This window comes from Lissotriton vulgaris, chromosome 5 (assembly GCF_964263255.1).
Source record: "Lissotriton vulgaris chromosome 5, aLisVul1.2, whole genome shotgun sequence".
NCBI classification, from domain to species: Eukaryota; Metazoa; Chordata; class Amphibia; order Caudata; family Salamandridae; genus Lissotriton; species Lissotriton vulgaris.
The window spans coordinates 1,963,093,388-1,963,116,198 of NC_141693.1; the positions used below are offsets into that span (position 1 = coordinate 1,963,093,388).

At 46.0% G+C, this 22,811-nt stretch overlaps 1 protein-coding gene across 1 annotated transcript in view; it reads right to left on the reverse strand.

Annotated features, from left to right (window-relative positions):
• MSH5 (mutS homolog 5) overlaps positions 1–22,811 on the reverse strand; it is a 1,348,607-nt gene that overhangs the window by 940,391 nt on the left and 385,405 nt on the right. The window contains exons 7-8 of the mRNA XM_086920580.1: positions 5,774–5,883; positions 3,669–3,704 (exon numbers count right to left, since the gene is read on the reverse strand). Coding sequence (XP_086776706.1) covers positions 3,669–3,704; positions 5,774–5,883 — 146 coding nt within the window. The remainder of the gene's footprint in view (positions 1–3,668; positions 3,705–5,773; positions 5,884–22,811) is intronic.

Sequence of the window (22,811 nt, forward strand, 5' to 3'; positions counted from 1 at the left end):
GAATAAACCCACACTGATGCCAGTGCTGGATTTATTAATAATTGTCCCCAGAGGGGACCCTAAAGGTGCCCCCTGAAAACATACTGACTGCTAGTGTGTTGACTGACAGCCACCATTGACAGGTTTCTAACCTCCTGAGGTGAGTGCCTTCGCTTTCAGAGGACGGGAACAAAGCCTGCTCTGGGCAGAGGTGTTCACACCTCCTCCAAGCAGGATGGGCATTCCAGAGAAGGAAGCTTCAAAGGCCCTGCCACCTTTGTTATGCAACCCCCGGCCTCTCAGGTAGTGGAGGTGTCGGCTCCCCTGACCCCACTTTTTGGCAGGAAAATTTGAAAGATTAGGAGGTGTGCCCACATTCAGCCAGCACCGCACTTCAGGGGTTAGCGGTGTGCGGTTGTTGGCATTTATTTCAAACGGCTGCACTGTTAATGCACCAGGGATTCCCAGCCTAATAGGGGGTGTATTCAAACCATGTCATCCTATGAGAGAACCATTATCCTGACCAGTACTTGACTCAAGGCCACACTCTTGCTGAACTCTAATCCAAATATGGGTTAGGTACTTTGGACTTTTACAACTTCTGAAAATTAAAACCGAAATAACGAAACCTGGCCTTCTTTATGAGCTAGACATAATTGCCCGTCTTAAGCTGGTGTACTCGGCTGAACATGTGGAGTTCAAGGTCTACTAATCCATAAACATAGTCACATCTGGGTTCCCACCCCCGGTCCAAATCACATGGACTAAACAATTTACCAGCTTCATACTTGACCCCAGTCTAAAGAACCTTGGAATCTAATCTGAGGTCTGAGGCAAGGACTTGCCTTATAAAACTGTCCTGTCTCTTACTCAAAGTGTTTTTCACCATGCAGCTCCTACACTGAACTCCAGAGAAACATTACACACTGCACTTAACAAAAACAAACAAGTGCAGGAGCTGTGAGGTTGAGAAGGGTCATGCTGAACACATATTTTCCAGCTGCAACTATTATTATTTCTGGGACACTGTTAGTGCGCATATTAACACCACTTTCAGTATCACTATAAAGCTTGATTCCCCAGTGGTTGTAGTGGGTCGGTGGTCTTACAATGTAGCACTAACTCTTGAAGAAAGCGACAGTTACCTATTAGATCGCCCTTTAACTAAAACCCTGGAAATCACTCATTGAATGGAAACCCTCTATCCATATCTCTTACCACACAAGGTAGACCTGGGTTACCTATATTCAGAGCACACACAGACCTCAAGATTACCTCCCAGGGAATCCCAGAATGTTCCAGAAACGAAGGGTCTCGTTAGAAGATTCTTCAAACCTCTCCTCTTCTACAGCTGAGGAGAGGTGGTGATTCAAGGTGAGCAGGTCTTGTAGTTCTCTCTATGAGGGTCTGTGACTTTGGTTCCTGTTCCCTCCTACACCTCCTCCTGTTTCTGTCTCTTTGTCCTCTTTCCTCCCAGTATACAGTGTTATCAATCACAACCCAGCCTTATCACATAACTCCTTAGTTTTGAAGAGTGAGTTCTGTTTTAGCATGATTTGAGGGTTTTCATCTAATTCAGACATTACTACATGTTTCATTGATCATCTTTGATTCTCTGAAATGTTACTACCCAAAGTAATGAGAGCAGGATATGCCATGCAGTCTCTGCTACTGGTTGCTGTAAGTGTAGCAAATGTACTATAGCAGTCGGATATGTTCACTCTATTGCTCTATTTATCTTGCTCTCTTTGCTTTTTTTTCGCTTTTTGTATTGCTATATAAAATTCATAACAAAATGAATGACATTTTTAAAAAAACGACCTCCAGAATACACTGTCATACGAGCTTAGCAGAAGAATGTTTTTGTAACATGTATTAGTACTTTATGAAGGAGGTGTGCCTGGAAGGGCTTACTTGGAGTATCACTGGCATGTGCAGCTATGGCTGTGGGATACACACACCTGTGTGGGGACTCTTCTCATAAAGGGAGGTACTTCCCAAAGAGGGTGCTGCTGGGAGAGGCTGCTTGTGGTTCAGGGGGATATCCAGTGAACGAGGCTACAACAGATCTCAAAACCTAAGCAAAAGTCATCAATCAGACAACGGTCCAATATTGCTGTTATTGGTGATTGTGAGAGATGCAGAAATAGGCAGCGAGAATGGTTTTCTTCTGCCCCTTAACGAATACTGCATTCTGCTTTCAATCTCCTCTCTGTTCACTTGCATCCGTGTAGCACAGGCTGCCTACATTGGTGCTGGAATGAATCTGTGGGACATAATCATGTAAAGCAGTGATGCATGTCGAGCACATGTAAAGTACACACCCACCTATGATGCACTGGCGCGCGGAACAGCAGCGGGTGCAGAGCTGGGCACAGAGCAGGTCTGCAGGAAAAGAGCAGACCATGGAGAGGAATGGACTGGCACAGGGGGCAAGAGATACTACTGGGGGTGACTTCTGGGTCAGTCCAGTGCCGAAAGAGCTTCACAAATACCACGCCGGAGCTCTCCCACTACGCGGATGGGTTCATTGACGTTATTAAAGCTGACCGCTTCAACAAAATCAGATGGTTCAAAACATTAAAGTTTGCACTATCCGAATTAGGACTAAATGTTTTATGGACCGATCCAGCAGGGGCACCATTTCCCACAAAATCTATTTTAAAAAACATTTTCTGGGAATATGTTGCTAAAAGGAGTTTGCTCAGTACCAACAGTGGGTCCATGACCACCAGTTTCCTCGAAGTTAAAATGTACCCTATTTATGAAATGTATTGGGACTATATTTCGAGCCCCTTGGACAGGAAACTGCTTTTCCAACTAAGGGTTGGTTCCCTCCCTCTCCGTAATTTAACATCTAAGTGGAAACCAGGAGGTGTAGCTATTTGTCCTGTCTGTGGGGAAGGAAACGAAACCCTTGGTCACTTTTTGTTTTCTTGCCCAGTATATTCTGCCCCAAGGCGTGCCTGGTTGGCACCCATGTGCAGGAACTTAGGCACAAAAAGTAGCATGGTAGCACTGCGCATTGTAAGATCTACTTCTGTAACTTGGATCACAATTGCCACCGCAAAGTATTTGGGGTGGGCGTAGATAATAAGGCAGAGATTGCTAGTAGGATAACTACTCTCTGCCTAGTTGTCCAGAGACTGCTAGACTATTGTCTATTCTCTGTAACCGTTTAGTTAGTTGTTCAGAGACTGCTAGACTACTGTCTATTCTCTGTAACTGCATATTTAGTCGTTCAGAGACTGCTAGACTATGTCTATTCTCTGTAATGGTTCATTTAATGTATCATTCGGTATGGAATTTCAATGATCTTTTAGCATGCTTTACTGTAATCATTTTTTGTATTTTTTAAACAGTAATGAACTTTGCACCTGTGTATATGATGAGTAATAGTATTTTAAAATGTGATCAGTGCTATGTCTAAATGACTTTGTGTAATTTAATTGACTTTTTATTATATGTTTGTATGTCTGCTTTTATGAGTAATACTCGAATAAAGCACTTTTGAAATTGCTTCACAAATAACAAGGTTTCACCGCTGAGGTGAAGACTTCCTAATTCATCCTAAAACTCTGGCAGAGATCTGGCCCTGATGGACTAAAGCTAAATCGCCCGCTTCGATCATTTAATTACATCCATCCACGCATCTATCAAATTATTCATTCACCCATCCATTCTCTTACCAGTATGTGTCTTGGTCCATGTTCACAACATCGGTCCTTTTAAAAACAAAAGAATAAATAGCTTTAATATGTATCTTTATTTGCATTTCCTTTACAACATTGGTGATCTTGCTGCTGAGCGCTGCGCGTGGATTTTGCATGTGTGCTTTTCTCCTTTTCGAGGGTGAGTGTCCCTGAGTTTGGGAGGGGGGGCGGGGTGCGGGTGGGTGAGCCATGCCTCGGTATGGTATATGTGGCTGAGTCATCCATGGTCACCCGGTGTCATGCAAGGCGGCTCCCTCAATCAGTGACTACCATAAGGAATTCTAATCCCAAAGTTGACCTCTTCAAACAGGTGAGGTCACGCGGCAAACCGGCAAATTGACTCTACAAGAACTTGGTCCAAGTGAATGATTACATCCGCTGTGCATATCGTCGTGTGTACGTGTTACAATTCATACATCATCCAGATGTGACCGTGCATGGCGCCTGAAACACAAGAGAAACCTGCAAAGTATGTCACCAACCCTGAGGTCAACGGGAAATCCTAAAGTGCAGCGTGAAGCTGGACACGTGGATAAGGAGGCCTGCAGGATGCAGCTCGGGAGGAGAGCGCCGTAAAATGAAAGGATGCAACTTTGGACCATTGCCTGGTTTTTATGGCAACGCCACATTCTTCCCAATCAGTTTTACCCGACCTCAAGTTACGGGCGGGAGTACAACTGTCCGAGACTATATTTAATACAAAAGATGATACAGGTGGAGGGTAACACTTGTCTTGGAGCATGTCTGGCAGTAGCAGGAAACCTGGCTGACAACTGTAATCGGGAAACACAGAACACATTTCCTCAGTATGAAGTTTAGTGGTAGCAGCAGGAAAAAACAAGCATTGGCAATGCGAGTGTCAAGATGGTGCCTTTGTCAGTATTTGCTGTTATGTACTGTTTAAAAAAAAAGTCAAAGAAAAACAAGAATGTCTGAAAAGCGAACACATCTCTCGTATCTCAGAACTGTACAATGAAGCCAATGTTTTTAAGCTTTATAAATGGCATGCTTTGTTTTCCAAATACTTTTTTTCACTCAGGAAACTGAACAGAAAGGAAGTGTCAGAATGTAAAGGGAAAAAGTTGCCAAGGACTACATTACTTTATACAGGAATCGGCCATTTGGTTCTCTGACGTAGCCCAGGAAGCAGTTTACGGGGCTTCCAAGTGAAATGTCATGCTAAGTGCACCTTCTGCCTCAGCAGCTAGAATAGGGAGGGTAGTGGATGGCCCTTCCCCAGTACCGAATCTGTGTGCCAAACCTTGAGCTTTCTTGCAATATGTGGAATGCAGGAGGCAAACAAAAACAACCCTTAACGTCTGCTCTTTGACCAGACCCACCAAAAATACCTCTGTTAATGTGCTTTTACAGTCAAGTTGGGATGAACAGTGTGCATTACAACATGGAGGGGGGAAGCAGCATTCTCATAGAGTGAAGAATTTAAAAAGTAGTTCCTTAAGAGTGACCAGTAGAAGGAAACAAGTCAGTCAATCAAAAGGATTGTAAAGTGGCTATGCTCCAGGAGAGGAACAAACACAAGAGGAAGGAAAGCCATCAAATAAAGAGCAAACACACGAGGGCCACAATAAAGGGGGAACATCCATGACAACGCAGTCAAAACACCGCGCTGCCATTACCACTCGTCTTTTACAACGCAAGTCGATACCACGACTCGCGCTGGAGGGCGCTCTAGACTAAGGAATAGTAGATTTACTATTCCAACACCTTCCCTACTGTACGAAGGCTGGTGTTGGAATAGTAAATTAAACTATTCCTAAGTCCAGCATCCTACAGCGCAAGTCGTGGTAACGACTTGCGTTGTAAAACCTGCGTTGTGATGTACCGCGATCTAAAAGATCGCATTGTAACATCATACAACTTAATAAAGACAACCAATGTTAAGCAATAGGGAGGCTGCAAGCCTATTAAGTTCACAATAATCCTTTCACAACCAGACAGCTTGCTAGAAAGAAGTTACTTGTGACTAGATGACTGCAGTCTGCTCTTAACACAAGAGATGTGGGCTCAGGGAAAAGGTCTAAAATGTGCCATTTCATTGGAACTGAAGAAAAAATACATACAGCAAAAATTTCTTTAAGGCCAGAATGGGAACCCCAATGGTAATATCTTCCAGCTCCACACCAACACGCCGGCGCTCAAGGAACTTCAGTAGTCCTCCTAATGCTCTGACCTGTCCCAACAGACAAAAGAAGAGATATGATGTGCTACAGGAATATGTGTAAGCCTTGTGACATTGATGTACCTCAGTCATCAGCAAAACCATAAGGAGCCTAGGTGCAGTCTCTAATCAGATACACTAGCGATATTATTTTTTTTCAACAGGGACTGCCTTGAACTTTCTTCATTTTTTTTCACAGCTGCAGGGTACTTCGAGAGAAACCAAGAATAATCAGAAATTGAGTAGTAGACTGCCCAGGACTGTAGGACCATAACTGGTAATGATGAACACGTTACTTACTTTTGGTAATCCTCTTTAAGGTGGATACTCTATCTAACACTGATTTCTTGTCTTTACAATGTTCCCCAGGCACCAGATTGGATCTTGAAACTTTTCACAGCAGTGCCCCCGTATTCTGCTAGGTGGTGCTGTGTTTGCTTCAGTCCACCCCAAAGAAAGAGAGAGCGGAGCCACATATAAGAGCCACCCCAGCATGCCAAAGTCAGTTTCTTACTTGATTCTTTCAACGCTCTTGGATGCAGACAAAACAATAGTCAGTATGCAGGTCTCTAATCTGGGAGTGTCTTGGATGGTAAAAAGAGACAGTTCTAAAGACCCGGAAGGTGGAGGGATCTTCAGTTGCATGGAGTGTCAACCAGAAAGAGCATTACTTGTTCTTCTGACGGATGCTTCTAACGCAGTTTTCCCACCTTTAGAATAGATACCAAAGCAGAACCTTCTAAAGAGGAGGATCTGTGGATTGGGCTCAATGCAGAAAATCCTGCAAGACCAAATGGATGATATGGCGTACCCGGCGGACCCGTCTGTCAAGGCAGTAGTGCTTCTTAAACATGTGCGCTGCGGCCTGACAGATGTCAAGGACAACACAGGGGTAACATAACAGCCGCAGTCTCAGACCTTTCAGGGGCTGCTTTTTTACCAATGCATTAAAGATCTTAATCCAGCAGACTATCCACCTTGACAGAGTTCTTTTCTGCACAGCCTTTCCTTTCTTCACCATAGAGAACCCCACAAAAAGAGTCTACCCAGTGGTCCTTGGAATGTTTGATGTAAAGGCTAACAGTTCTTTTGGGGTCCAACCGAAATAGCTTCTTCTCTTTCGAGGGGTGAGACTTGGCAAAGAATCACGACAAGAAGGCAGCCTGAGTCCTCAGTACAGTATGTCCAGAAAAAGGGTGATGTAGGGGGTGTGCTGATAGAGGCTTGAATTGCTGATAGAGACTTGAATTCTCTAGTGTTGAGCTGAAGCGATCACAATGAGGAAGCCGCTCTTTGAGGTCGGAAGAAGCAGCATGCAGTTATGTATCAGCTAAATGGGAATACACAAATTAAAGTCCCACTGTGGCATCACCAAAGGTTTGGGAGGAAACATGTGTTAAACCTTTAATAAACCACAAGTGATTTAAACAAAGATGGTTGGTTCAGCAAACAAAAAACGACAACAAATCTGACAGATTAAATTCATTAGGGCCCACTACAAGATCTTGCTGGGTCAAAGTCCCAACATACAATAAAATATCCAGCAGTTTGGCTTGTAAATTGTCTATCATGCAGACTCCACACTAGACCACAAATTTGCCCCAGAGCACAGTGTAAATTAACTTTGAAGATGAGGCACCAGGAAGCAATGATGACATCCACAATCTCAAGAGGTAGATGGAACACAGCTAACTGCCACTGCTCAATCTCTACGTATGGAGGTGTAGATTGCAAAGGTTTGGGTGCAGAACTCTGCCCTCTTGCTGTGACAGAAGCTCCTCCCCAAGAAGGAACCTGATCGGAGGACAGATGCTCAGGCCCAAAAGTTTCACGTACCGCATTTTCCTGGCCCAATGCGGACTATTATGATAACATGGACCTGGTTTATCCGTATCTTCTTCAGGACTCCGGCAGGAGAGGCAGAGATGGATTTGCATCTCCTAGCAAGAGTTTATTGCGGGACCTCTGAGGCACAAAGCTTTGAGACTGTGCATTTTCAACAGTGATGAAAAGACTCAACCAGCATTACCCACACCCCTTTTAGGAAGATGACCTGTGCCACCTTGCAGTGTAGACACCATTTATGATTCACCCAAAGTCGTCTGCCCTTGCATTCATAGACCCAGCCTGGTGGTCTATGATCAAGGCTCCCAGTTTTTTGTTTTTACTGATTTTTACAGATAAATATAGATCGAAAACAACGTGTTCCTTTATTTTTTAAAACTGAAAAATATATAAAATTGTGCTTCTTGTGAGTGTCTTTCGACGCTGTCTTCATGAATTCAAAGCCACCAATTGAGCAGATAGACAGCATGGGGAATTAAATAACAGGATGAGATTTCCTAAATGTAGGCATATGTAAACATATATTTGTATACATTGCTAATATTTGCATTTGGGTGTAGTGTTCTGCTATATTGGCTGCTTAATTTGCTAAAATGCAACGGACAACAAAGTGTGAGTTAAATAAATGTGGAAATACACTATGTTACCATGCCATTTATTCTTAAAACACAAACTAAATATAGATACATTTCAATCCGGTGGCAAATCAAAAATAGGGACAAATACCAATGGAAATGTTGGAAAAAAAATACCTTAAAACCGGGTGCCCTATTTATCATCAAGGATATAGCCTGTTACTCCAGCATACACCAGAGGTGCAGAACCTCTTGTCACAGGACCCAGGGTCCCATTCTGCCCTGCTTCTTGCAGTACCACATTGCGGTAGTGCTGTCCATGAAAACTTGCACTAACCTCTTCTTAACAGATGGCAGGAAGGCCTTCAGCACCAGGTGAATGGCCGCACCTCAAACAGATTGATATGGTGATGCACCCCCTCGAGCTCCGAGTGGAGTGGGGAAAAGGAACAACTGCTGGGCCAACTGCAGTCAACCAGCCACCACTGCAAACCTCGTGCAGTGTCCTCTAAAACCTGGATGACATCTGAGAGATTTCTTTGGTGCTGGGAGCACTGAGACTTCTTCAGATTCCACTACAGAGCCAAAATATGCCACCTAGAGTAGCTTACAAGCAGGATCCAGGAGGCAATAGGCCAAGAAGCCTCAAACTGCTCTCACCAAGATCCAGGATTGAAGCTGAAACATTGTAATCATAACCCAAATGTCCTAGACTTCACTGCCACAGAAGGAAGGCCCTGAATTCCGCCGTGTCCAAGACATTTTCATTAAAAAGAAGCCTCTGTGAATAAGTCAGGGTCGCTCATCTGGAACTCCAACAATGTCAGCAGGTTTGCAGTCATCTGGTGATGGGACCCTGCGGTCATGAACCGGCCTTCAACAGCCAGTGGTCAAGGAAGGGGTATACTGGCATCTCCAACCTTCAAAGAAGGGCAGCGCCCATCAACATCAGTTTACTGAAACCTCAGGAGCGTTGGTGAAGCCAAATGGGAAAATGGCAAACTGATAATACTCCTGCAAACCCTGAACTGAAGGTAACATCTATAGGACTGCAGGACCGGTACATCAATATACGTGTCCTGCAGGTCCAAGGGTACCATCCAGTTACACTGATCCTAGGCAGGCAGATCCTGGGCCAGCATAAGCATTTTGAATGTCTCCTTCTGCTGGAAGACATTTAGAGGATGAAGATCTTAGGTTAAAGCCATCCATCCTTCTTTAGCACAAGGAAATATAAAGAGTGGCAACCCACCCCTATTTCTGAGCCCCAAACCCTCTCAATGGCTTCTTTGGAATGCAAAGCAAACATTTCAGTGGCCAGGCTCTTCTGAGAGCCGTTCTGATGTGGAAGAAAAGTGTGGCGAGGCAGAAAGAAAATATAGGACATTGCCATACTGAAAAATTTGGGGGATGGCTCATCTCTCAGATGTGAGGGATCACCATCCTGGAAGAAACCACTGGATCTGGCCACCCATAAGGTGGATGTGTGCCACTATGCCATAACAACAGCAGTTTGGAAGCTGTTCCTGAATGGAAGGGGACTTGGAGAAACCTGTGTGCTGTCTGCTAAAGCCACATCTCCAGCCTCGAAAGGCCTGGCGTGACAACAGTGGGGGCTAGGGAAACAGGTGGTACCTGTAAGTCATTCTCCTGGATTAGGCTTGGAAGCCCCAAAACTGGTGAGGAAACCATCTGGCAGGAGCCAAAAGGCCCATAGAGGGTGCCATTATCTGACTCTCCTTAAAACGCTCTAAGGCGGAACCAGTTCTAATGCAGATTATAAGTGAGCCGCAGAAACGCGTGTCTACAACAGATGCTTGTACGTCACCCGAAAAACTTGTAGATTGCATGGCAGCAAAACACCAGAGTAGTGCTGATCACTTGTCCCAGAAAATCAATAGTATCCAGGCCTGCATGAATCACATATCTGGCTACATCTTAACAGCTTTGAATGGTTTGAGCCAAGGAAGCTCTCAATTCTTACGGGACTGTCAGCAAGATGTCACTGTCCCTGCTGTAGAGTTGGGCGCTTAATGGATCAACAGGGAAGCAACATTTAATGACCTCAAGACTAGGCTAGTTGAAGAGAACATTCTTTTCAGGATGCATAAGTCCTCTTTGACTCCCAACCTGGAGGGATCAGAGGGAATGCATTTGAGTTCACCTTGCTGGTGGAACTACCCGGCTCTCTGGTAAGGATGCTGCGTAAGTAATTCAGGATCACCAGATGTCAATCTGTGTTGTCTGGCCACCTGACTATGTACCGGCGGGCAAGAACAAGACTTTGGAAAAGTGCCCATTAAGCTGTCTGTGAGTGCTTTGTTGAGCATGTTGAAGGACTCAGACAAAACAAGCCCAGGCTACAAAACTTCTGTATGTTTTGCCTAATTTCAACAGAAGGCAGAAGGTAGGGCGTGCTAACAAAGATGGCCCTTTGTAAGCTCCAGGGCACCTGAATCCATACTACATAACTTTGTGCTCGAGATTTTTACACAACGGTAACTGTAATATCCAATAGGTCTTGGAGTTGACCTGCTTGAAAAACAATTGCTGCATGTTTCCCTCGGAGCCAAGAAACTGGGCTGTGGATCACTGCAGCTCCTGCAGCTGCGAGGCAGCTGGATGCTGCACAGGAGGCCAAGAAGGAGGGGCATGCTCCAAGCAGGGGTGTCGAAAGAAAAAGAAGATTGGGAAACTGCTGCTGCGGCACCAGAGCCTGAACCAGGAAAGTTGTTTTAAGCATACCGCAGCCCCCTTCTCAAACAGCCCGCTCCTACAGTGGGATGGGTGCTGCAGTCTGGAGAGTGGCCTTCTTTATCCTCGAAGGATCGGGTGATGGTGCAAGGCCTTAAAGAGAATGAATAAATGAATGAAATCTGATTTGTATAGCGCTACTAAGCCCAATGGGCATCAACGCGCCTAACCAAAAAGAAGCTAGCTGGAGCAAATATACTCTCTTACTGGTAGGCCTTGATAAAGCACCAAGTTTTGAGCGCTTTTTTAAAGAGGGACAGAGACGGTTGGGCCTTAATCTCCAGTGGGAGGGCATTCCACAACCGAGGGGCAACAATGGAAAATGCTCTGCTGCCCCATCTGACCTTCCTTGCGCGGGGGACTACAAGCAGATTTATCTCCGACGATCTAAGGGTCCTACTGGGAACATGGCGAGTTAGAAGGGAGCCCAGAGGGTCCAAAGGACCAGCTGCAAGAGCTCTATAGGCCAGGCACAAGATCTTAAATGAGATCCTCTATTGGATAGGAAGCCAATGCAGGCTCTTCCTGGCCATTGTAGCAGAGGATGCATTGGGTAGAGCAAGGACGAATCTCGCAGGCGCGTTCTGAACGACCTGGAGGCGCTGGATGAGGCCCTTGTTGGAGTCTGCATAAAGTGCATTGCAGTAGTCCAACCTGGAACCCACTAATGCAACCACAATCTGCTTACATGCTTGGGGAGAGAGATAGTGCATGTTCTTTTAAGAATCTTAATGACCCCCCAGCAAGTGGCCACCGTTCTGTTGACCTGGAGAGTCATGGACAGTGATGTGTCAAATATAACGCCGAGATTCCTGGCCGATTGGGAGGGTGATGGGCAGGTTCCCAAAGATGGAGGCCACCACTCGCTAGACCAGATGTCCTGGTCTTTGCCAAAGACCAGGATCTCTGTTTTGTCGCCGTTCAACTTTAGGGAGTTTTGGATCATCCACTCCGAGACTGTCTGCATACAAGTCCTAAAGTTGACAGCGGAAGTAGTAACAGAGTGAGCCAGGGACAGCATGATTTGAGTGTCATCGGCGTATGACACAACCTCCATCCCCTGCGATTTTACTAACCTGGCAAGGGGAGCCACATAGATGTTGAATAGGGTAGGACTCAAGGCCGACCCCTGTGGCACCCCAAATTGCAAGGATTTAGCAGGGGAGAGGAACTCTCCGAGCATGACTCTCTGCTCTCTTAGATGTAAGAAAGAGTGCAGAAGGCTCAGGGCCGGACCCGCAATCCCTGCCTCCCTCAAACGAGATATTAAAGTGGAGGGAGACAGGGTATCAAACGCTGCTCTGAGGTCAAGTAAGACCAACACAGTGGTTTGGCCCAGATCCACCTTCAGGCGGATGTTATTCACCACCATAGTAAGTGCCGATTCAGTACTCTGGGATTTTCTGAATCCATGCTGGGAGCTATCTAAGAACCCCGAGGAATCCAGAAAAGTAGATAGATGTAAATTCAGGTGTGATTCGAGCATTTTTGCTGGGGCAGGTAGCAAGGAGGTGGGTCTGAGGTTCTTAAGCTGTTCGGGGTCCAAGGTGGGTTTCTTCAAAAGGGGCTTCACTATCGCCTTTTTCCAAACCGAAGGGAAGGTACCCTGAGTCATGGCACCATTCATCACTTCAAGAAGAGGCGGAAGAAGAGTGTCCCTATATTCCTTCAGAACCTTCAAAGGACATGGGTCCAAAGGTGAGGCCGACTTTGTCCTGTCTAATAGGAGATCAATCCCATCAAGGGAGAGCGGCGGGAAATGAGTGAGGGTCTTGGTGGGGTCTCTCGACCAAAACTCTAAATTAGCTAGAGTCTGGGAGGAAGAATCCCCCAAAGTGTTCCTCTGAGTTTCCAGAGCGAGATATATATCGTCGATTTTTTTGTGGAAGAACTCTGAGATATTGTTGCACAACTCCTGTGAGCCCACAACTGGATCAGGCACTTGAAGGGAACATAGAGAATCCACAATCTTAAAAAGTTCCCTGGACGAAGTAAGGGATGTAGTGAGATTTGAGAAAAACTCCTGTTTGTCCTTAATTACATTAGCCTTATATTCTCGCAACAGGCGTTTGTGTGCCTCTCTTTCAGTGGGGTCCCAAGCCTTCCTCCATCTTCTCTCCTGTCTCCTGCAACTCTGTCTCAGAAGTCTTAAGGGCTCCGTGAACCAGGGAGCAGAAGGTTTACGCCGTGTTGAGTATCGAAGAGATGCAGAGGCTAGCTCATCAACAGCTTTGATGATGGAGTTAGCAAGCTCTTGGGCTGCCTCATCAGCTTCTCTCAAAAAAGAGTGCTCTCTAGCTTTAATATAAGGAGCAAGGGCTTCGTTGGTAATATTCCTGTAGCTCCTTTTGGGACCTCTATTAATAGCAATCGGAAAAGACATCTCTGCCGGGGCAGATGCTAATTCAAGGGGCACTGCCAAGTGGTCTGACCAGACTAAAGGCACAGGAGGACCAGCTGAAAGTCTAGGGTCATTAGTGAACACACCATCTAAAATGTGACCCGCCCGATGGGTTGGGCTATGCACCAATTGGGTAAACTCACAAGCTCCAAGTGAGTCCATCAGCATGGCAGTGTCAATGGCCCAAATGGAAATTCAGATCCCCTAGGATGGTAAGGTGGGGTTTGCCAAAATAGTCAAGTCAAGTCAAGTCAAAAAGATTTGTATAGCGCGCTACATACCCGGAGGGTCTCAAGGCGCTTGAAGAAGGGTGGGGAGTTATATGTCAAATATCCAAGTTTTAAGTTGCTTTCTGAATGCTAGATGGTTCTGAGTGAGACGAAGGTGAGTGGGGAGTGAGTTCCAGTTTTTAGCTGCGAGGTAGGAAAAGGATCTACCTCCCATGGTGGTTTTATTGATGCGAGGTACGGTAGCAAGGGCTTGGTTGGAGGATCGTAGCTGACGGGAGGGGGTGTAGAAGGAAAGACGTGTGTTGAGGCACTCGGGTCCAATTTCATAAAGTGCTTTGTGTGCATGGGTTAGGAGTCGGAAAGTAATCCTCTTATTGACGGGGAGCCAGTGGAGGTTTTTCAGGTGACTAGAGATGTGGTCTTTACGCGGGATGTCTAGTATGAGTCTGGCTGATGCGTTCTGGATGCGTTGGAGTTTATTCTGGAGTTTTGCGGTGATACCGGCGTATAGGGTGTTTCCGTAGTCCAGGCGGCTTGTAACCAGTGCATGGGTGACCGTTTTTCTGGTTTCGGTGGGGATCCAGCGAAATGTTTTTTTGAGCATGCGAAGAATGTTGAAGCAAGATGATGAAACGGCGTTTACTTGTCTGTTCATAGAGAGTGAGGAGTCCAGGATGACGCCCAGGTTACGTGCGTGGTCCGTCGGGATGCGTGCTTTTCCAAGGGCCTCTGGCCACCAAGAGTCGTCCCAGGCGGAGGGGGAGGTACCTAAGATAAGGACTTCTGTTTTGTCTGAGTTCAGTTTCAGACGGCTATGCTTCATCCACTCGGCTACTTCTTTCATTCCTTCATGTGGGTTAGTTTTGGCGGTGTTAGGGTCTTTGGTGAGTGATAGGATCAGTTGAGTGTCATCCGCGTAGGAGATGATGTTGATGTTGTGTTGGCGTGCGATGGCCGCGAGGGGGCTCATGTATACGTTGAAGAGGGTGGGGCTGAGTGAGGACCCTTGGGGTACGCCGCAGATGACTTCAGTGGCCTCTGAGTTGAATGGTGGGAGGCGGACTCTCTGGGTTCTTCCGGTGAGGAACGAGGTGATCCATTCCAGTGCTTTTCCTTGTATTCGGATGTTTCTGAGGCGTTGTAACAGGGTGTTATGACAGACTGTGTCGAAGGCTGCGGAGAGGTCGAGGAGGATGAGGGCGACTGTGTCTCCATTGTCTAGGAGAGTTTGAATGTCGTCTGTTGCTGCGATGAGGGCGGTCTCCGTGCTGTGTTTGGCTCGGAATCCGGACTGTGAGGAGTCGAGGGATTTGTTGGTTTCGAGGAAGGCGGCGAGCTGGTTGTTGACAGCTTTCTCGATGACTTTGGCTGGGAATGGAAGGAGCGAGATGGGGCTGTAGTTTTTGAGTTCGGTGGGGTCCGCTGTGGGTTTTTTCAGAAGGGCGCTGAGTTCGGCGTGTTTCCAGCTTTCCGGGAAGGTGGCGGAGTTGAGGGAGCAGTTGATGACGTTTCGGAGGTGTGGTGCTATGATGGAGTCTGCTTTGTTGAAGATGTGGTGAGGGCAGGGGTCTGTGGGGGATCCCGAGTGGATGGAGTTCATTAGGCGGATGGTGTCCTCAGTGGAGATTGGGTTCCAGTCATTAAGGATATTCGAGGGGGGTGAAGGTCCTGCAGAAGGTTGGGTGGGTTGGTCTCCGGGTCGGTTGTCGAAGCTGTTGTGGATGTCTGTGATTTTGTTGTGGAAGAACGAAGCTAGGGAGTCGCAGAGGGCTTGAGAGGGGGTGATGTCGTTGGAGTTGGCTGAGGGGTTGGTAAATTCTTTGACGATGTTGAATAATTCCTTGCTGTTGTGGGCGTTGTTGTCTAGTCGGTCTTGGAATGCGGCTTTCTTGGCAGATCGGATTAGTTGGTGGTGTATGCGGGTGGCGTTCTTGAAGGCGTCCCTGTTGCTGGTGTTTGGGTCTTTTTTCCAGGCCTTCTCGAGGGAGCGACTGAGTTGCTTGGATTTCTTAAGATCATCGTTGAACCAGGATGCGTTTTTGTTGCCTGGTTTGATTTGACGTTTTTTCAGCGGTGCTAGGATGTCGGCGCCGTTGGATAACCATTGGGTGAGGTTAATGGCTGCTTGGTCGGGGTTAGGGGAGTGGGCAGGGGGGTTTTGGAGAAGCGATGAGGAGATCTGGTCGATGGTGATTTTGTTCCAGTTTCTTCGCATAGTGGGTTGAGGATGGTTGTGAGATGTGGTTTTTTTGTAGATAAAGTGAACGCAGCTGTGGTCCGTCCAATGGAGAGTAGTGGTCTATAAATGAGAATACCGGAATTCCATAGAATAGAAAAGTACAGTGCCTCAAAAGTGTCCGAGGCCTCAGACAGAGCTTTTATAGTACAGGGCAGAGAGGCTTTACAAAGAACGGCCAGCCTCCTCTGCGTTTGAGTCTATCCTGTCTAAGCAGTTTAAAGCCATCGGGAATTGCCAACAATAAATCATGGCCTGACGAGTCAGAAGCCCACGTTTCCGTCACAAACACCCAGTCGGGTTGTCTATCAGTCACGAACTCGTGAAAGGCAATGTTATTTTTGACAAGAGACCTAGCGTTGACCAGAAAGCCCTTTCTAGGTGGAATGGCCCCCTGTGACATCGACGAGGTCTGAGGACTACTCTTAGAGGAAACGGGGGGCAAAAGAGCCGACTTGCAGGTGTGGCAAAGGGAGGAGTGTAATATTCCCTCCGGAAAAAATCTATGATGACAGGGCAGAAGGGACGGTTTAAAAGCCAATATCTCCCGAGAAGTGTAAACACAAGTTACCTGTGGGATAGGAAGAGGGTGGCCTGCGTCCAGGCCGTCCTCAGCGCGGACGGGCGCAGACGGGCTGAACTCAGGCGGAAATCCGGCGTCCCCGCTGCACGTCAGCATGACCTCCTTTTCAAGACGTCTAGCGTTTTTATGACGAGTAGAACGTCAGAGCTCCCAAATGGCGCCAGCAGGTGTCCCAGAGTACACCCAATATGGCCGCCACGGAATCAATACGAACCGGGAAGAGGGCCCGCCCAACAGCGGTGGGTTTCAAATTATTATGGAGGAGCATGGGAGGTAGGAGTAGGGCTATATCACTTAAATAGTAGCTATTTGCTTAAACTACTATGTTCCCGCACTGGTTTTAAATATTGGAAGTCAAAGAGGTACCTAATAAATTTCTTTCCCTCTCCACTATCCAATTTTCTATACAGTTTTTACTTTGTTCACACACTTAATCACGCACTGCTTTTCAGTTATCAGCATACGGCTACCTTCCAAACACCCTTATCTACACTGGGGCATCCACCTATATTGTCCATCTATTGTATGGATGCAGGAATACCCTCCTTGGTGTAAGGAGTCCCAAGTGATGACAAGGGCGGCACCGAACGATAACTGATGGGAACCTTCACACTTTGGAAGTATCCGGTCAAGTTAACTCACTAATTTTTGACATTATGCATGAGTTGGTATTGAGTTTGTTGTCAGACATTACCTAACAACCCGTTTTCATAGACCCACAGTTACTTTTTGTTTTCTTAGGTAAAAGTAGGCCCAATGTGATCGGGATCAAAGGAACCAATGGATGTGAATCGGTGTTTCCTGGCCTGATTTGGCCAGCAGTGTGAGGGGGTCTTAGTGGGACTATCTGGCCTCTGATGAAAATTTAAACAGCTCACTGGCCAGCAGTGTGAGGGGGCCTTAGTGGGACTATCTGTCCTCTGATGTAAATTGAAACAGCTCACTAAGAAGAGAAGAGCCCCATAGGTACAAACAATAGGGAGCAGGTGTTCACAGGGAGAGGTAAGGCTGGTAACTGCCAGACGCAAAGGGTTACAATACAAACTGAAGAAAGTAGGAGGGCAATCAGGGCACAAAAAAGAGAGTACATGCTAAAGGACAAGACATATGTGACTAGGTGACTTTTAATAATGTTTCAGCAGTCGTCTTAAGGCCTTTAAAAGGTCATACATATTGGAGACATGAGCTGATGGCCCAGTAGCCTTGGACCAGATTGGCATCATGGGTAAAGATAAACCCATTTAATCCACGCAAAAAAATAAGATTGGTAGTTACACTATGTGCAGGAGTCCTAAAGAACAATCGCAAGTGCAACACAACCAAAGCCGCTTGAAGGAACTCACCCCAGTGAACAGCATGACAACGATTCAAAATTCAAGGGCAGCACTGCAATGGAAAATAGACATTGTGAATGCAGAGGTCAATCTCCTACGAGTGGACTTCCGCAAGTTGGCTGAGGATAACGGAGATGGAGAAACAAGTTGGCACATTACAGCTCTAGGATAACGAACTGAAGGCCTCTGTGGCTGCAATGGTAGTGCAGACATCGGTAATGGAGGAGAGAATTAAGGATACAGAGGAACGCTTCAGGTGCAAAAATCTAAGATTTGTGGGATTTCCTGAAAAAGGTAGGAGGACCATCCGCCGAGTTTTATGGGAGATATGGATAGCGGACACAATCAAGCACTTGAATGGGAACACAAGCTGATGGGAGCCTCACCCCCTGCCAGAATTTTTAATCACAGAGATTGCAATATAATTCTCCCCGAGGGGTATCTCCATTGAAATCATAAGCGTTTGAATAGTTCCTCCCACGTGTGGGAATTCTCTAGCACATTTCCATAGTTATCTTCTTAAGTGTAGATGCTCGCCTTTCTTCAGGAAGGCCTGTAGAAACATTTAAAAAAGAACATATTATGTAGCCTATAAACACAGGCTACAATGGGAAGAGTCTTCAGAATATACTTACAAAGGGTTAATATACCCATATATATGTAGATTTGGTTAAACATTTTTTGTTTTACAACAGCTTAAATCTCTTTCACAAACCCCTTTCTGTAAAGTAGAAGATGAAGGAAAGCAGGACAGTGTAACCCCAAAGGCTGCTGTTAAGTGAGTTTAAACTAGTGTCTGTGGCTTTAGGGACTCAGAGACCGCCAGTATCCCATCATGCCAAGCAGGTGGCAGTTGCCCCAGTTCTTTTTGACGAGATGCGTTAGTGATGGGTTAGTCCAATAATGTCAGGCGGGAGGGTTGCTTATGACTTCAATGGAGATTCCCCTAGGACAGAACTGGGATTACAAGTAAGAAACCATACTTTCTCTCCTAGGGAATCTCCATTGTTAGTCATAAGCTTCTGAATAGAATAACAAGCCCATCCCCACCAATAGCGGTGGAAAAAACAAAGGCTGAATTAGGCAAGTAGGTTTCTGAGAGATGCCTTTCCTACTTCAGCTTCTGCTTGAAGATTCAAATCAAAACAATAGCGTTTGGTGAATGTGTGAACAGATCTCCGTGTAGCCCCTTTACAAATCTCCGCTATAGGGACATTTCTCATCAAAGCAGCAGTAGCTGCTTTGCCCCTAGTGGAATGGGCCTTAGGTCTACCTGACAAAGTCTTTTTGGCTTTTTAGTAGCATAAAAGTATGCAAGATAACATCCACGATCCACTGTGAGATGTATTGCTTGGAAGTGACTAAACCTGTACAAACTGGGTCATAATTGACAAACAATTGGTCCGATCCCCGTATGTCACATGTCTTAACTATATAAAAGTTTAAGACCGCTTCACATCCAGGGAATGAAGACTCCTTTCAGTTGGGATGGAAGGATGCTGAGAGAAGGTTGGTAAAGAGATTGTCTCATTGACAGGAAAATCCAAAATATCGTTGGGAAGTGATTTTGGCTGATTCCTGATAACTACCTTGTTAGAGCTAAAGACTGTATAAGGTTTATTAGAGCATAATGCCTGCATTTCGCTAACCGATTCCACTAACCCTACAAGCCAATGTGATTGCTACGAGGAAAGCGGATTTCCATGAGAGATTCTGCAGTTATGCCTTATGTATGGGCTCAAAAGGTTCCTGCATGAGACAAGAAAGGAGTATGTTAAGCTTCCAGGGAGGGGAAGGACGCCTGATGGGAGGGAAGACCTTTTTTAACTCTTCAAGGGAAACTTTAATTACTGGGATTATCAACAATGAGGTTTGTGAAGGACATTTTCTGTAGCCAGTAAGAGACGCCAAGGGAACCTTTATGGAAGAGAATTGCAAGCCAAATTCTGACAATTGGAGGAGGTAGGGAAGAATGACCTCTTCCTGGCAAGATGTAGGGTCTATGTTCTTAAAAGAACTCCAAATTCAAACTCTCTTTTTCCTGAAGGAATATGGTGAACTGGTAGACGGCCGCTTAGCCTCTTTGAAAATGTACATGCAGTTTTGTGGCAGGTTCAAGTGTCCATTTTTTGTTTTCTTCTGTGGTGAACAAGTCGGCGTGCGGAGAGCCCCCCAGCCTGAAGATGTCCTGCACGACGTCGTCAAGAAGGACCCGTTCTTGGTTTTCTTACAGAACCCTGCTGAGGGTGTCTGCCTGCACATTTTGCACACCTAGGAGGTGAGTTGCCGTGATCCACAGGCTTCAAGCAATCAGCCATCTCCAAATTGCTTGGGCTTTGTGGGATACAAGTCTGGACATTGAACACCCCTGCTTGTTGTAGTAGTACATGGTGGTTGTATTGTCTGTCTGAACATGCAGGGACTGGACCCTGAATAACGGTCAAAAAGCTTCCAGCACTATGTGGACTGCCCGAGATTGATGTGATATGCCATTTCCTTAAGAGACCATGTGCCTTGAATTTGGGAATGATCAATGTGGGTTCCAACCCCAGTAGCGATGCATCTAACACTATGGTTTGAGAGGGAGCCAGCTGGTATAAAGGCATCTCGTGAAGGAGGTTGGTTCGGAGAGCATTACCATGTCAGAGATTGCTTCAAATGAGGCGAGAGAGTGATCTTGTCTTCCCAGTTGCCTGGTCCTACTGATAATAATAATAATAATAATAATAATAATAAAACACTTATAAAGCGCCTGGCTGCACAAACTGTGTGTCCCCGCGCTAACTGCTTATAAATCATCCAAAAGGTGGACCCAGAGATACTAGAGAAAGGGAGTCATATCAGCTAGCTATTTAGGGAAGAGGAACGTTTTGAGTTTTGCTCTGAAAATTCTTTCGGACGGTTCCATCCGCAATTGAAGGGGGAGATCGTTCCAGTGCTTAGCAGCTAAAAATCGGAAGGATTTACCACCCATTTTAGCTTTTTTAATGCGGGGGATTTTAAATTGCATTGCACCAGATGACCTTAGAGCTCTCATCGGTCGGTGTATAGTCAGAAGACTACCTAGGTACAGGGGGCCTTTGTTATGGGCTATCCTGTGGGCATAGCAGAGATTTTTAAAAATAATTCTTTCCTTGATAGGAAGCCAGTGCAGTTTGGTTAGGGCAGATTTAATAGAAGCTTTTCTCGGGAGACCTAACACCAGACGAGCCGCCGTATTTTGAATGCATTGGAGCTGGTGAAGGCCTTTGAGATTGAGACCTATTAAAAGGGCATTACCATAGTCCAAATGTGGCGTTATTAAGGCGTGAACTATGGTTTTTCTTGCTCCTATAGGAATCAAGTCAATGATTTTTCGGAGGATTTTAAGTATGCCAGTGCACTTTCCTATGGTTTTATTCACATGGGTTTTGCCCGACAGGTCAGAGTCTATCATGACCCCCAAATTCTTTACCACTTTGGCAGGGGTGGGGAGATTTCCCAGTTCACAGGGCCACCACGCATCAGACCACAACGATGTTTCCTTCCCCACCACCAATACCTCTGTCTTCTCTCCATTAAGGCGCAGACAGTTATCGTCCATCCACGTGGCTACTGCCGACATGCAATTTGAAAAATTTGCGGCATTTTCCTTACAGTCCGGTGTAATTTTAAACATGAGTTGAGTATCATCAGCATAACTAACAATGCCCACCCCAAAATTCCTTACTATGTCAGCCAGGGGTTCCATATAGATGTTAAACAAAGTAGGGCTCAAACTAGAGCCCTGTGGAACCCCATGGCTGACACTGCGGGAAGATGACCTGAAGGGTGGGCAGTGTAGTTGGAATGATCTCATGGTAAGGAAAGATCTAAGCCAATCGAGTGCTGGACCATTCACTCCTAATTTTGATAGGCGAGATAGCAGCTTAGAGTGCAGCACAGTATCGAATGCTGCACTGAGGTCCAGCATGACCAATGCTGCAGTCTCGCCCTCATCCACCATCATTCGGATACATTCCGTGTAATACAGAACTGCCGATTCAGTGGAATATCCTGGCCTGAATCCTGATTGAGAGGGATGGAGTAAGTTCTCCTTTTCTACAAAATCCATGAGTTGTTTATTAACAACTTTTTCTATAATTTTGGCGCAGTATGGAAGAAGTGATATGGGTCTTAGGTTGTTAAACTGTGTAATGGGAATGTTTGGTTTTTTTTTTTCAGGAGGACCTACTGGTCCTCCTGAAAGGGATGAATGTGGAGGCGTGCATTCAGAGTGAGGAAGATACATGAGGCCATGGAGCTGAGAAGGGATGACACGGACATCACCGTGGGATTAGAGGCTTTCATTAGAGTGACATTTCTGACTGATCGATGAAAGTCTCTCCTCCGAAGGACACATTCTTACCTGCATGGTGTTGGTGGTAGCCCCTAAATACTGTAGAGTCTGAACCGGAGTGGAGACTGACTAGCTGTGGTTGATTTGAAGACCCAAGCATTAAAGGACATTGCATGTCCAGATGGATTAGTTACTTACCTGTAATCCTAGTTCTCTTCAAGGGGTATACTCATCAAAGTCATAAACATTGAATTATCTTCGCCCATAAGTGGGAACCCGGAACATATAGCCTGTAGGAGAGTAGGGTCTGCAATCCTATGATCACCCAGATTTTTTGCTTTTGTTTCACTGGTTTACGACTTTCTCTGGCTGTGGGCCTGCTAATCAGACCCACAGCCTGGCTGTTCTCTTTCTAAATTACGATATGTACCCTAGGTGCATTTACCAATTGGTACTGGGCCACCTTATCAGACCCCGTAACGCAGGGCATAGGTGTACCCAGGGCCGCCAGGGGCTGAAGCATGTATTATGCCACCCCTGGCTGGCCTCCTAAATTTGACACAACTGGCTGCACGACAGCTGGGGCGAAGCCGTGTAACCACCCTTCGCTTTAGGTATAGTAGCTCTATATCTAACCATACCATGGACACCCGAGTCCCTATCA